The 16,602-nt window shown below is 37.7% G+C and overlaps 1 protein-coding gene across 4 annotated transcripts in view; it reads right to left on the bottom strand.

The window, feature by feature from the left end:
- Nucleotides 1–256: 256 nt before the first annotated feature.
- DCUN1D4 (defective in cullin neddylation 1 domain containing 4) overlaps nucleotides 257–16,602 on the bottom strand; it is a 30,681-nt gene continuing 14,335 nt past the window's right edge. For all 4 annotated transcript variants that reach the window (XM_020792500.3, XM_078394672.1, XM_078394673.1 and 1 more), the window contains 8 exons: nucleotides 9,862–9,976; nucleotides 7,920–8,011; nucleotides 6,282–6,352; nucleotides 4,293–4,384; nucleotides 3,870–3,978; nucleotides 1,799–1,903; nucleotides 1,152–1,254; nucleotides 257–1,057 (listed from right to left, as the gene is read on the bottom strand). In XM_020792500.3, the coding sequence (XP_020648159.2) occupies nucleotides 1,002–1,057; nucleotides 1,152–1,254; nucleotides 1,799–1,903; nucleotides 3,870–3,978; nucleotides 4,293–4,384; nucleotides 6,282–6,352; nucleotides 7,920–8,011; nucleotides 9,862–9,976 (743 nt within the window). In that variant the 3' untranslated portion in view covers nucleotides 257–1,001. The remainder of the gene's footprint in view (nucleotides 1,058–1,151; nucleotides 1,255–1,798; nucleotides 1,904–3,869; nucleotides 3,979–4,292; nucleotides 4,385–6,281; nucleotides 6,353–7,919; nucleotides 8,012–9,861; nucleotides 9,977–16,602) is intronic.

Here is a 16,602-nt window from a genome sequence, read left to right as displayed (position 1 = left end):
AACTTTTCTGTGCAAACAATTAAGAAATGTCCCAAACAAATGACAATCCTGGTGACAACAAGGTCCACTGCTAGCAACAGGCTTTACGGAAACCCAACCTCTGGTATAAAAAGAAGTCAGTACTGTTCTTTAGATTCTCACATCAGCAAGGGATCCAAGTTCTTAACTCACCTCCAAATCCATGTTTAATTTTACATTTTTGAATTTCACTTTTTTGAAAAAAAAATCAGCAAAGTTGAAATAAAGAAATATGTCATTTAAGTCTAAACCCCTTTTTAATCGGTTTTAATTTGATCACTGTACTTATTTCCAAATGACACCAGTCTGTATATTAGGAAGTAAGCATAACCCCCAAATGAAAATCACTGCGGCAGGTACAACTCTATTCAAGAATTTGTAACAATTTTAGTAGGTTTTTCGAATTTAAAATGACAGCCAATACTTTATTAAACAAAACTGATACTGGGCAGCTGCATGTGAAAAAAATTATAACACAAGATCTCAAGAACTGGCATCTTAAACAGTGCTGCTAACTGGCAATTGCTCTACATGGTCATTGTTTCTAATCACCTTTCCTGAAATGCTATGTCTGAGACCAAGTGAAAATTAAAAATTAAGTTACATGGTTATTGAATGCAACTAGACATATGCCACAAAATCATTTTTACAATACATATTTGCTGAAATAATTCCTAAGTGAAGCTTTTTTATACACATATACAAAGTTTAGACAGCAATATACACATTAATCACAGTGAAGATGCTGGTAAGTTCACCATCTGTAGTGTAGATAAGAAAATGCAAAGCAGCTTTCAAAGAGAACAATGCTACACAGCAAGCAGAGCTGGTCTGTTAAACAGCAAAACACCAAAAGGTCCCTGAAAATGGGATACAGTGCAGGAAAAGCAGCATGCACTTTTATACAAATAGCAGTTTATGGCTAATGGTCAACGTAACTGTAGTAACAAAGACTCTTGAGCGGCTCTGCATAGTTAAAATTCCTATGTCATTTGTCTTTCTTTATACCATTCCACAAATTCATCCAATAACACTGGCCCTGAAAGACAGAAAATTACAAATCATTTGATAATTCTTGAAAAACCTAGAACATACATTAATAAACTATTTTTGCTGTCCATGCAGGTACGTACATGCACCATCTTCATCGTAATTGCTGAGGTCAAGATTAATGGTTCTGCTGAATTCCAGAACATTGCACCATTGGTCCTTGTTGATAACCTTGTACTTAGATTGCTGCTTAAAAACAAGTGTGATAGTTACAGAAAACAGAATTCTCCAGTTTTAGGTTATATTATTTAAGGATACTCCCAGGCCATTACTGAAGCCAGTTTTACAACTTTAAAATTACTCCAGTCCATATACTATTACGTTTAAGTGAAGAAAAATATTTGGAATTATCTTACTTGAAAAAAATACTATAAAGCAAGAAAAGTCATATATATATGACTTACGAGGATAGACTACTATGGGAATATGGAAGTCATTTTTGTCACTTTCAGTGATCCCACACACATTATTTACTTTGCTAGCCCATCTGCAAGAGTTAATGAGTTGCCCTCTATTGTTAGAGTGTTAAAAAGGAAAGGTGTGCTAGTAGACTTTAACTTGGAAAAATTACAAACATCATCTTCAAAACACCTTCATTTAGATTAAAGGGTGCAACATTTCCAGTGGAGCTACCACTCGGTCTGGGAGAGAGGATTCAGTCTTAATCAAATACTTTTAATACTGCATGCTCTAAAAACATTTCATAAAGAGTTTTTTTAATAAAATGTACCTCTAGGAACTGATGAAATACTGGAAAAAGAGGCCATGTTTTTCCTAAGAGAAGTCCTAACATACATTTGGCAGTATTTATATCTAGGCTTCGCTGGTCCTTTTCCTGTTAAAAGTCAGGGGGGAAAAATTCAGCTGCTGTATTCCTCATATGAATCAATCTCTAAATCAGTTTATTCTTTGCAAAACACCATGTGTGACCTATCTGCGATTATTTACATTTACCTTTCTTTTGCTTTTTACATTATTTTAAAATGCACACAATAAAACTAAACTTCCTAAGTAGAACTAATAAAGATTCATCTTTTACTTTATTTTAACAACACTGGATGTTCATTAGATGTTTAATACATAAATTCTATGTTTCACATCAACACCAATATTCTTTACCGGCTAGCCAATTAAGTTATGATCTTCATACTTTCACACATTGTGCTGTTTTATTGTACTATCTGTTTCATTTGTAACTGGTAATCAGCAGTACCCTGGGGATATGTAAGGAACTTCCCCAAAGAATGTGAATATATTTGGGCATCCTGGCCAATGACTCTGTTAGCTGCTCTCTTTACCCTAGAAGCAACCATGTAAGTAGACTCAACGTACAGTAGCACATTTTTCTCATCTTTCTAAAAATTTATGTTTCTTCTTTGTGGCCTCTGTGAATGCACACAATTGGGTTTAGACTGCACCTGCGCTGGTCTTCTCGGAATATTCTAGAGCTTTTGTAGAAAAGTAAAATTGAGAGTTGCCCCTATAGCACATGCTCCACCCACCTCAGCCTTCAGTTCCATTTTACCGCCGTGGTGCTAGGAACTTCTCGGTATTAAGAGCTCGTTTTGATAGGTCTCCTTTGTTTTCTGACTCGGACTACACACTACGTTTCTGCCTTTCTATTGCCCCTTGATTCGGACTGTTTTTGGATACCCTCTTGCTCCATGAATTTGTCTTACGTCCTGACTTGGACCGTTTCACTTTCCCGCGCTGATCAGATTGGATTTGTTCTTTGAAAACTTGTTTCGTCTACTACTTTGATTTGGATTTTCGTCTAACAACTACGATTTTTCTTCGCCCTTCAGACTTGGTTTTTATAATTCTCAGAAAAATTTGCTGACTATTCCTTCATACCATGAGTCCCTTTATTTCCCTACTACTTTATGTCCCCCCAGGACCCTTTAGTAGGTGCGTGTCGTGTTCCCGTAAACTACTATTCTCGGATGGTCACGATGGCTGCCTCTTTTGTCTAGGGGACACCCATCAACCCCACTCCTGTAGACACTGCCTGTGTGCCTTTGCTTTTGAAGAAAACCCAGTTCATGTCTAGATGTGTTCTGGGGTAGCCTTGGAATGTCTTTTCTTTTCTGCCATTCACTCCATGTGCACAAAGTTGCAGTTCAAAATTCTTACTTTCCATTTATGAAACTGGGTAGCCAGATTGTGGTGAAAAAGAGGTAAAGCTTACAGGCATAATTGCTGGACTATCTTGTGGGATGTACCGTGTTTCTCCAAAAATAAAACAGGGTCTTATATTAATTTTTGCTCCAAAAATGCATTAGGGCTTATTTTCAGGGGATGTTTTATTTTTTTCATGTACAACAATCTACAGTTATTCAAATACAGTCATGACCTCTTCACAATGGTGGAGGGTGGGGTTTCACTTAACTGTGATTTATTTTTGGGGTAGGGGTTATATTACAAGCATCCTGAAAAATCATACTAGGGCTTATTTTCAGGTTAGGTCTTATTTTCGGGGAAACACGGTAGTGGGTGTGCTATCCCTAAAATTTGTAGTTTTCAAAATTATGATCTCCAGAGGAATCATTGCATGGCAGAATCAAGCAGGAAACCCAAAGTGAGCAGAACAGCAATAAGGACTGACTTTCAAATTATTCATTTGAGCAACCTGACATATCAAAAAACAGAAAACATTGGATCAGAATTATAAAACTATAAATGGAATTTTGCACACTGAACAGCATTTGACTTAGTATTTGGATAACATCCTCCTTGTGTAAACAGTTACATGATTAGTGATGAAAGTGAAGTGAAAATAATTTGAAGTTGAGATTACTCACTCGTGCAAAGTCAAATGCATATCTGTAAATAAGTTTAAAATTTGTAGGCTCATTTAATAAAGATCTCAAGTAATCCAAAGAATTCCTAAGCTTCTCTGTTGTATCACATCTGTAAAATTAAAAATAAGAGATCAATTCACATTTCACAACTTTAGCTAGACTCCTATAACCAATATAGGCATTTAATCCAATATTTTTTTTAGAACTATAAACTGCCTCTGCAAAAAGTTCAATGAGTTACAGCAACAATATAGCAGATGTGAACCCTTTAATTTTAATAATCGTGTCCTATAAAGGTCCCTCTGCAGCCCATTCGCAGATGATCAGGAAAAGAACCCATACGTAAAGTAATTAAAGTTTTAAAGACAATAGTATGTCAGCGCTAAATCAACTTTGCCTTTAGCATTTAAGGTCAATACTTACTGCAAGGACGTCATTCCTTTTAACCATTCTTGCAATGTAAAGTAACCCATGTTCTGAGCATCCAGCTTCCAAGCTAATACAAGCATAACTACCTAAATAAAAACATAAATAAAATGTGCATCACAATACTGGACCTAGATTTCTGATCTGTGTCTATTCAGAAATATTATCAGTCCAAGAGATAAAAAAAATACTCATTTTATCTATACCAGGTTCGGTGCTCTTAGAGGCCCATGAAGACCTTAAGATAATCATTTATTATGCAACAACAATTCTCTAGGAACAAAAATTGCAAAACTGAAGCTGTCATATTTTGGGCAATTATGAGAACGCAAGACTTGCTGGAAAACAGAATAATGCTAGGAAAAGTTGAAGGCAGCAGGAAAAGAGGAAGACTAAATATGAAATGGACTGATTGCATAAAGGAAACCACAACCTTATGTTTATAAGAGCTGATGAGGACAGGACATTTTGGAGGTCACTTATTCATAGGTTACCATAAGTTGGAGGAAACCTGACAACAAGTAACAAGAGCAACACCCCAACAGCCTGGAAACACTCACAGCAATAAACAAAATGCAAGCATTGAATTTGTTTCAAGGAAGGAAACTGAAAAGTTGGCAGAAGAATGACTCCAAAACAAACAGATTACATCTGTGGAGTGTATAACACTTCTCAGCAGCTAAAGTTTGCATGCTTGTATTTTTTGTAACTGACAAAAGTCATGCAAGCAAACAACATTAACTCTACCCACTGAACCACTTTCCTGCCATAAGAGGTACTGGGACTCTTTAACCTTCCTCCCACATACACATTCTGGTAGCAACAGAAGTCATGTACAAGACGCTTTCACACACACTGTCCTTATGGCGCTCATTTTGCTAAGGTAAAGTCAAGTAGGAGAAAGCAGCTGAGGTGCATGGATGAGAGCGCTCTGTCAAAGCAACTCCATTTTTGCTCTCACTGAAGGAGAAAAGAGTTAAGGAACCGTCTTTCTGTATCTCAAAATGGGCAGCTAAGGTGCTGAATAAAGTTATTCTTGCCATGGCCTCTGCTTCTGTTGATATGGAACAGTAAGGGCTTGAATACACAACCTGTGCCCCACAGACCTGAAAGGCCTAGTAATTCAGAATTCTGTTGTTTTGTGAATGGGAAGCTCGTGAGGATGATACCACATTTCTGGGCTGCCAGAAAACTTAGTACAGTGGTGCCTCGCATAACGATGTTAATTGGTCCCATTAAAAACATCGTTATGTGAAAACATCGTTAAGCGAAACACCATTTCCCATAGGAATGCATTGAAAACCGGTTAATCCGTTCCAATAGGAGCCTATTCAATACATTCCAATGGTGAAAAAAAAACAACAAAAATTCAAAAAGACTCAGAACGAAGCCAAATTACTTTAACGAAGGTTTTATTAGGTGCACTAACAATTCCAAGCATTTTAAACAGTTTTAAACATTTTAGAATATTTTTAAAATAGCAAAAACAGGGCTGTCAAAAAAAAACGTTAGGCGAAACAGGGGACCTAAAACTGTCATCGTTAAGTGAAGCAAGGTCCCAAACATCGTTATGCGAAAATTCCCCATAGGTAACATCGTTAGGTGAGGCAGCAAAATTTCCAGCAAAGGCCATCGTTATGCGAATTCATCATTGAGCGAGGCACTCGTTAAGCGAGGCACTACTGTATGTAGGTTCACTTCCTTCAATAAGCCATAATTATGGTTGCAATATTTTCAATTGACTGGAAACTCATGAATATCCAAAAGGGAACATGTTTTATATAACCGAGTGGCTGACTCTTCCCACTCATAGCCATTTTTATCCTCCTCAGAGCAAGGTTTTAAATAGTTGAAATGCATAAGCAGCTAAAAGTTTAAGCATGAGAGAAGAAAAATGTGAATGAGTAAGTAAAAACTTTACAATATTCTACTTATTATGTGAAACGGAAAGAGCTTTCTGCCACTTATAAATGACCCTTAACGTACGTTTTCTGGTTCAACTCCAATGTCCTCACAGAATTTCTCCATTCCTTCAGGACCCACAATATCATCTGTTCCTACAAGCAAATGAGACTGTGTTACTTTCACTTGAAAAGTTAGCTACATAGTTACAAACATTTAAATACTAAATTACTCAAGACATTACAGTCCCACAAGTATGACTGTTTAAATACAGTCTGCTTGGGATTGGTTACAAGCCTCCCCAAAGATAATGAAATGGTGGATAATAGTGAACTCTCTCTCTGTGTGTGTGTGTGTGTGTGTGTGTGTGTGTGTGTGTGTGTGTGTGTGTGTGTGTGTGTGTGTGTGTGTGTGTGTGTGTGTGTGTGTGTGTGTGTGTGTGTGTGTGTGTGTGTGTGTGTGTGTGTGTGTGTGTTTTTTTAAAAGAAAAAAACGGGAAAGAGACCATGCTATCTATTCTTCACTAACAAGTATTCATAGCATGCTCTCTGCTATGGCTGGTTCTGGTAATACGTGTGAAAATAGGTTTTTTTCTGGATTTTTTTCTTTTAATATTTTTAATATTTTCAGACCATGAAACCAGATACTGATTCCGTAGATATGAGTTTAGCGAAGTCAATTTTTGCAAATTTAAGTGTGTCAAAAAAGGGTTAAAAACGGCTTTAAATGCTTGGAATAGTTTCAGCACCTTCTAAAATGGGTGCAAACTTAATTTGGCTTTCATCTGACTTTTCGTTAATTTTTGGTGAATTTTTTTTGACAGCTCCATGGTTTCCTATGGGGGAGAAGAAAATTCACCAAAAATTAACGAAGACTCAGATCAAAGCCAAATTAAGTTTGCACCCGAAGGTGCTGAAACTATTCCAAGCATTTAGAACAGTTGCTGACTTTTCGTTAATTTTTGGTGAATTTTTTCCTCCCCCATAGGAAATAATGGACCTTTCAACTTTTGACAGCTGTCAAAAGTTGGTTTCCATGATTTCCTATGGGGGAGAAATAAATTCACCAAAAATTAATGAAAAGTCCGATCAAAGCCAAATTAAGTTTGCACCCATCTTAGAAGGTGCTCTAACGAACACAAGCATTTACAACTGTTTTTGACCCTTTTAAGGCACTTTTAAAATTGAAAAAAGAAACATCGCTAAGTGAAGCAGGGGACCTAAAATCACATTCGCTATGCGAAGCATGGTCCCAAACTTCGCTAAGCGAAGATCGCCCATAGGAAACATCGTTAAACGGTGCATATTATTTTTTAAAAAACCATCGTTAAGCAAAAACATCGCTAAACGAGGCAATCGTTAAGCAAGGCACCACTGTAAAGTTGACCCAAAATTAAACATGCAGCAAATGAACGTTTCATAAATATTCTTAATAAGAGTATCTAAAACCCTTTGTAAGATTTATATATATAACCTTGATAGATAGATAGATAGATAGATAGATAGATAGATAGATAGATAGATAGATAGATAGATAGATAGATAGATAAACTTTTTTTTTACTTTTTGGAAAGCTAGAGCATCTGAACCTTGTTTTAACTGAAAAATCCAGTGACCTAAGCGCTTCCTTACAAATACTCTATATTCAAATTGGAATGTGATTTTTTTCTATCTTAAAATGTCAACATCCTTTCAATAATAAACAATATACACAGATTCTTACCTGCATATTCATAGAACCATTCTAAGCACCTCTTGCTTGAGAACATGTCATCTTCTGTCTTTATTCTAGTAGAATCATACTTTCTGTACAAGCTAGCAATGAACAGAAAGGTCAAGAATGTACTGTTTCAGTTCTATAAAAAACAGATATTGATCATAACTACTCTTTGGAGCTATCTCACATTCCTATCAATTGCAAATTTCTGAAACAAATAAATGAATCCTCAAGCGAGCCAAACAATAACTTACAATTATATAATAGAGAATTCCTATTTAATTCATGATTTATTTACCGGAACTCAGTATCATGTAGTGGGTAGAGTGACAGACTAGGACTCTGGAGAGCAGGGTTTGAATCTCCACTCAGCCATGGAAACTGACGGGGGATGGAACTGGTAAAACCACTCCAAAAATATCTCACTTTCCTTGAAATCCCTATTAAGGTTGCTGTAAGTCACTTCTGACTTGATGGCACAAAAAAAAACTTGTGAGATACCCATGGCATACCCATAGGAGTAACATAAAGAAAAGGCCAGCAAACCTATCCTGGCATGTTCCAGATTTCTTCTCTGAATCACCAGCTTTCAAATATCTAGTTGCAGATATACAAGGAAAAACATGCAAAATACATCGTGGTTTAATATCCTGGTTTGTTAACTACAGGTGGTGCATATAAAACCATAATTTTCTTTTTGGACAAACCGTAAACTCAGTTTGTTACAAACTCTAACCAGAAGTTTTACATTTCCAACTCTCTGTGTGCAAATTATGCTAAGTGAGTCAAACTGCGCATTAACTTGTGCACATGAAACAATCCATGATCATGAGCTGAGCCAATGTCTTCATCCTGGTCTGTATAATTATTTTTACAACAGGGACCAAAAGGAGAGGGAGGGGTCTTATTCTGCTGCAAACTCCAAAATATGGCCACCAGTCATATTTTGATACATTTTAGATATATTTCATATACAGTGGTGCCTCGCTTTATGAGTGCTCCGTTTGATGATGAAATCGCATGATGTTTTTGCAATCACAAAACAATGTTCCCTATGGGGGAATTTTGCTTTGCGATGATCAGTTCCCTGCTTCGGTAACCGATCATCGCAAAGCAATGATTTTCACAGAGCTGATTGGTGGTTTCAAAATGGCCGCCGGGTGAAAAAACCGGCCGCCCGCTGTTTTCTGGGACGGATTCCTCGCACAGGCAGCAAAAATGGCCGCGCTATGGAGGATCTTCGCTGGACGGTGAGTTTGAAGCCCATAGGAATGCATTAATTGGGTTTTAATGCATTTCTATGTTTTTTTAAATATCGCATTACGTTTTCGTTCGACAGCAATTCTGCTGGAACGAATTAACGTCGTCATGCGAGGCACCACTGTATAAGGTATATGAAATCCACATGTCCAATTGCAGAACTGTGTCACCCTAACCTATTTCATATGAAAAATTACTATATTCATACCTTATTATTCTTCAAACAAAGACAAAATTCTAGAAAGCTCAGTGATTTAAGCACCTGGCTGCGGAGCCAGAGCTTGGGGAGTCTGATTTCCTGCTGTGCCTCCTTGACAGGGGCTGGACTCCATGATTTATAGTTCTGCATAGTTCTTCCAGTGCTAAAATTATTATGTAGATTGCCAGAGTTCTAAATCAGCCATTTTAACGCTTTTTTTTTTTTTGGCCATGGCCATAAACACCATATGAAAGAAATGCAGGCCCAATCAGGATTGTATAAATCACATAATGAACCTTGTAAGGTTGTGTGTGAAGAACTGTTTTCTCTGTGGCCCCTTTCAGATGTGGCCCTGTTGAGAATGGCTGCTCCAAACCGTAAGGAAAGAAACCTGCTACCTCTCTCGGGGCTATCTCCTCCCGGCCTGTCTAGCCAGAGGCCATGACTCCCAGCTGATATGCAAATGCACAGCAATGTAAAACCACCTACCCATCATGTCTACTTTTTTTGGCAGATAAGTCATCTCCAGCTGCAGGCCGCCTCTTTTTTCTTGGGGGCATCACTTTGCTAAAGCAGTCTGAAGAACTGCAAGACCTGAGACTTCCTATGGGATAATTTAGTAGAGAAAAGAATACAAATTTAACAAATGCAAAATTTTAGTCAGCAAAAACAAGAATCCTGTCTTTGGGAGGATATACATTCAATAAATAAATTAACAAATATTCGACATAGTTCTACTCAGACTGAAAAGTGTTTGAAGAAAATTTACAAAACTTTAAAAAAAAACAGCCTTTTAAATATGGGGAAATAGGCCATAATACAACCACAAGTTACTGAAGTATCAAAATGTCCACGCTAAAATATACAGTGGAACCTCTACTTACAAACTTAATCCGTCCCAGATGTTTGTTAGTTGAAACGTTCATAAGTAGAAGCAAAATTTCCCATAGGAATGCATTGAAAACTGATTAATCTGTTCCAGCTGTTTTTGGTTCTTATGTAGAGGCGCCGTTCATACATTGAAGCATTAGTTCCCATAGGAACTAATGCAAAGCTGGTTAATCCGTACTCTACCACTAGGGGGAGAATTTTTCTTCTTTTGACCTAAATTGAATTTAGGTCAAAAAAGGGCAGGAAAGGAAGGAGGGGGGAGGGAGGGAACAGCTTCTAAACAGAACACCGTTAAAAACAAGCACCTTTTAAACAAAACCAAGCACCTTTTAGGTTAAAAAAAGGGCGGGAGAGGGAACACCTTTTAAACAGATTATGCCAATGTCTTCCTGCTACCATTTTGTGACTGGCCTTACTCCTGCATCAGTTTGTAACTGATCAGTCTTAGTAATTTCCAACTTTCTCAAGAGGGCCTTGAAGGCAGAAAATCTGAAAAATCCTGCTCAAGCTGATACTTCTTTAAAGAGATGAAATTTCCAAGAAATCATCAAAGGCCACAAAATACAACATAGAAATGTTTGCACAGAGCAGGTTGTTCCTTGCTAAGTTAGGAATCAAGTCTTTTTTAAAAGCTCTTTAGGAAATATTTAATAGTGAACGTTCCTTGATAAAGAGCAGGGTGGATTTGACTTAAACTGATGTAAATTATTATATAAATTTTAAAAATGAGATTTTTTTTGACAATTTAGGGGTTAGGGGTTATTTTCGAGGAAACAGGGTATTAACTCTCATGGAGCTCATTAATGATCCCAATGTCTTGTTCAGTACCTCTACCTAATTTAGCATATTTCTAATAATATATCACTCTAAAACAAAGGATAAACATTTTTGACATAAAATTATTATAAAATTATCTAAAAAGCACTCAAGACAAAACAGAACTGTGCAAAACTGCACAGTATATATGCTATGGTGCAGAACGACTACCCACTTAGCACCTACTTTCTGAACTTGAGAAAACAGTACTAAAAGATGTTCACAGATCCAAGTGAGCTGATATAATTATACTTGTCATGTTTTTTTCCAAAAAGTCATTAGTCAGGTTGACCATAACTCTACTTGTGCCAAACAGGTCTAAAGCCAAGCTGAAATTGATCCAATTTTTATTTAAGAGAAACCTAGGTCATATTTTAGGGCCATAGGTGCTCTCCAGTATATATATAACACAACTTCTGACAGATAAATCAAAATCCCATAAAACCCAACACGTCTAAAAAACAACAACCATTAACACAGCATCACAATCTTAAGGCAATTATAGCTATTTTCAAGGAATGTAAAATGAATTTAAAATATCAGCACAAAGTTAATTCAGACAACACAAGACACCTGAATACTATGTGCATAAAGGTGAACTACAGACCCTGGTTTAAGGCACAGAAAAGTCAGATTCAAATACTGATGATTTCTTTTTTTCTTGATGGCATCACTATATTACAAAAATATATATAAGTAAATCTATTCTTGACTGAATGCATGCAAGCTAAGCCACCTCTGTATATATTATCTACCATTTCCTAGCAGCTACTGCTGCAAGCAAAAGGCTGGATATCCCACTTGAAAAATTCATTCTTTATTTTGCCTCTGCTCTCAGAATGCTGGCTCACTGGGGTGAAAAAAAAACTCTTATTTCTGGATGATGTTGCATGCTCTTCTCTGAATACCCAGGAGGAAAGGAAATCTGCTTGGGGAAGAGCATCCACTTGAGAGATGAAGGGGCAGAACCTGCTCTAGAAACTCTATTTACAGTCAGTCTTCAATCTGCAGGAATGTGTATATTCTTGCAAGATGATACATGATTGCTTCGAAAACTAATTTTAAGCTATGGGTGTCTTAAGACCTTTATGTGCACATTTCTCCCTTTTGACAGTAATTTGGTGAATGTCTGTTTCATGATATTCCTTGAGGTGCAGTGGTTAAAACTGCTGTACTGCAGCCATAATTCTACTCATGACCCAGGTTCAGCCCCTGGTTCCCTCATCCTTCTTAGGTTGGTATACTGAGTACCCATCTTGCTTGGGGGAGGGGGCAATGTTTAGCCTGCATAATTAAATTGTAAACTAGCCAGAGAGAGCTTTAAGCATTTTGAGGCAGTGCATAAGCAGCATACTTTGCTTTTGCTTTACAGAAGTCAGAAAATTTACTTACTATACAGCCTGAAGCCATGCCATACAGTAAAGGCATAACCCGTAAAATGTGCATGATTTGCTTAGCTGTGGCTTATCATCAGATGCTAAGTCCAATCTTGTGCATGCTTGTTGGGTGTTGATAGTCCATCATTGCATGTTGTTATCTTGTTACAAATTTTAAAGACTGAGAATGCATTTTTAAAAGATATTCCAAAACCCATATACCATGTGAATTTACTTAACTTCAGGACTCAACTCCTCTCTTTTGCTGATTCACGTACTACCTCATGAAAAAACAGGTATCTATCTACGTTGTTCCTTTATCAATTAGCACTTCTAGTTCATACCATTCTCTTTCAATCCCTATCAAAGGATACAAGAACAACACACAGCTAGCTGTTCATTGATCTACAATATCATTGGCTTCAGAGTTGGTTTCCCAATTCCTCAACCAGCAGTAGAAGAAAAGTGCAGCTAGAAGATCACAGAGTACCTTGGAAGTAAGCACAGCATGCTAGACAGCATAACACCTTTACTGCTTGCACAGTATGGAATCTAAGCTAGGACTCCAGAATTTAAACTATTGTATGACACAGATTCCAAGTTAAAAGCCACAGTTGTATGACAGAGCACATGCTTTGCACATGGACATTAATGTCTGAGAAAAACCTCTGTCTCTTGTCTTGGGTCAAATGAACCAACGGTCTGATATATAATAATTTCATGTTTCTTATACGTTCATGCATACCATTCAGTATCTACTTAAATAGTACCACATACAAGAGAGTTTCTATTAGAATTACGGTACAGTAGAACCCCTCTATCAGTGGGATAAGTATCTGCTGATTTACTTATCCGCTGGCTGGAAATACTACTTTTAAAAAAGCCCAACTATTTATATATACTCCCAGGGTGTATTTACCAGAACTGACCACTAGAGGCAGCCAGAGACCATGCAATGCATAGCATTCGTCTGTGTTTTTCAGCATGGCGTGGGTGTGGAACCAATCTCCCATGGATACTGTGGTTCTACTGTGTTTTAAGATAATTTCATGTGTGAAGACTCATCACCCAAAGGATGCACTACAGAACAAACATTAGCAGCTTCACTAAAACATATAGCAAATTTTACTACACTACACATTTGCAATGTATTAACAATGACCAGAATTCTACTGGTGATTTATTTGCACTTTCCTTTGTGACCCTATGTTAAGTCACAGCAGCAAAGAACTACTAATTAAAGACATGTTAGTTAGCACTCCTAAGTGCATGTGCAGCAACACAACCAGCACTTTGTCAGCTGGTGACAATTTATCATTACTTAGGTTATTTCACTTATTTACATGTATATCACCAATAGGATTCTAACCAATGTATCTGCAAAATCATAACTAGGGAGAGATTCAGTGAAAATTAATGTAACACTGGAGTCACTGTGATAAAAAGCTGCTACAGTGGGGTCTCTACTTAAGAACTTAATCCGTATTGGAAGGTGGTTCTCAAGTGGAAAAGTTCTTATGTAGAATCTGCATTTCCCATAGGAATGCATTGAAAACCATTTAATCTGTATCTGCTCTTTTCCGTCCATAGAAACTAATGGGAAGCTGCTATTCCACCTTCTACCACTAGAGGGGGATATTTTTTCTTTTCTTTTTCCCTTAGGTCAGGGAACAGTGTTAAAAGCACTTCTGACGAAGCTAATTTTGAAGCAATGGACTGAAAACCAATTAATCTGTTCTGGCTGCAAAGCTGGTTAATACGTACTCTACCACTAGGGGGAGAACTTTTTTTTAACCTAAGATGACCTAAGGTTAAAAAAAGAGCAGGAAATTTTTTTTCCTGTTCTTATCTTGGATTTTTGTTCTCAAGTAGAAGCAAAATTTAGCAAATGGAGCTGTTCTTAAGTGGAATTGTTCTTAAGTAGGGACGTTCTTAAGTAGAGACCCCACTGTACATGGTTTCACTTCATGTTGGGGGTTACATTTACTGAGGGGGGAGAACCAGTCAATTTTAGACAACATTACTGGACCCAAATTGTAACTGAAACAACAGTATCAAATACTGAAAAACAAATGCTCCTTCTCTAAGGCCCTTCTTGGATGACCACTATTTGTAGTGAGGGTGCTGGAGTATGTCAGAGAAAAAAACAGCAATGCTGTTAGGACAGAGGTCATCAACCCCTGGTCTGCGGTCCGGTGCTGGTCCGTGGCCTGAGCTGGACCAGGCTGTGGAGACAGACCTCCACGCCCCCTCCCGCACGCACTCTCCTCCCCACAGCTGCTTTGCACGCACACGTGTGCTAGCGCTGGCATGAGCGCTCCCCCATTGCTTCATGCATGCGCCCGAGCGCCTGAGGAAGAGCGCGCATGAGCGTGGGGGGGGTGGCCCACCTTCCTCAGAAGCTCAGGCAGTCCGCAATCCCAAAAAGGTTGGGGACCGCTGTGTTAGAAGGTTAGACTACATTATAAGCCTGGCCTTCTAGCAGGGGCACCCAAAGTGCTCAGAGCTAGTCAGAGCTGAGGCAGTAGACTAAGATGCATCCACCCTCTTCAGCAATAACTGCTGCACCAGTAGAAGAATACAGATAACCTCTAAGGTGATGGGGGCAGAGAAATTTCCAGAGGGCAGCAGCACTCACTGAAAATGATGCTAGCAGAGGATCTTTCACAGACAACAGCACTGTCACTCAAGCTACCACTCAAGCACTGTACTACACAGAAGGCGGCAACGGTAAACCATTGCTGAACCTTTCTTACCTCAAAACCCTATGATGAGATCGTCCAAAATGAAACAAGAGATAGTGCTAGAAGATGAGATTCCCAGGTCAGAAAACACTTAAATACTGGGGAAGTGCAAAGAAAAAGTACAAATATCACTGTTGCTAATGATGCAACTAGATTAAAGCTGGAAGGATGTGCAGAGAGGTGGAAAAAAAGTCCAGTGCTGCACAACACATACAACTAGAACATGGAACTTGAGAAGTACAAATCAAGGTAAACAGAAAACCATAAAACAAGAAATGAGATATTTAAATATTACGGTGCTTGTTGTCAGTGAACTAAAGTGGACTGGACTGATACATTTTCAGGCAGACTACTACAAAATGTTTTAATCTGGAAATGACAAACTCAGAAGAAATGGAGTGGATCTAATACCGAGACAAGATGTAGCATAAGCAGTTAGGAGCTACAATGAAAGGTCTGTATTCTGGGAAAATCCATCAATATAACCATAATTCCAAGTCCTTGCTCCAACTACAAATACTAAGGAAGAAAAAATTGAAAGCATTTATGCAAGCAACCAGGAAGAAAAATGGTCACATATCATAAGAAGACATGCTTATAATCATAGGTGACTGGAGTGCAAAAGTAGGAAATGAAGAAGAAATGAAGCAGGAAAATGACTTGTAGAATTCTGGGAAGACAACAATTTCTTTATCACAAAAACATGCTTCAAGCAATTGAAAAAAATACTGTATACATTGATACCACCAGATGGGCAATACGGAAATCAAATAATTTATCTAATTGGAAGCAGGAGATGGAGAATCTCTATTCTGTCTTCCAAAACAGCACCAGGAGCAGATTATGTTACTGAACATTGTTAGTATGAAATATTATAGTAAAGCTGAGGAAGAGAGCTCAAAGAATCCTAGTGTGAACATTTCTGGTTAAAGTCAGGAGAAGAACAGATGTGCATTACAGAACTCATTTGACTGAGAACCAGAAGAAGTATGGATTGAAGCCAGATATGTTATTAGGAAAGAATGCAAAAAGACAATTCCTGTAATAAAAGTAAAAAAGAACTTAGATGAATGACAGAATAAACAATTAAAATAAGGGCAGGCAAGAAGCAAAAGTAAAAGATGACAGAAATAGGTCAGAATCCTGAATACAGCTTTTTGGTAACTGTCACAGAGACAGAGAACTATTACAAAGCAAAGAGAGAACAATAGAACATAATAAACAAAACATCTCTTCCTGAAGATCCAAGAAATCAAAGGGGAATTTAAGCCTAGATTAGGAATGCTGAAAGAGGGAACAGGGAAGTACACTATTGGATCAGGAGAAAATAAAGAGAAGGCAGAAACAGTACTTATAAGGAATAGATAAAAGGATGAGATTCCTTTGAAGAATTCTACGAAGAA

The sequence above is a fragment of the Pogona vitticeps genome, chromosome 5 (genome assembly GCF_051106095.1).
Source record: "Pogona vitticeps strain Pit_001003342236 chromosome 5, PviZW2.1, whole genome shotgun sequence".
In the NCBI taxonomy this organism is placed as follows: domain Eukaryota; kingdom Metazoa; phylum Chordata; class Lepidosauria; order Squamata; family Agamidae; genus Pogona; species Pogona vitticeps.
The sequence above is the reverse complement of the archived record's forward strand: the minus strand, read 5'-3'. Positions and strand labels throughout refer to the sequence as shown.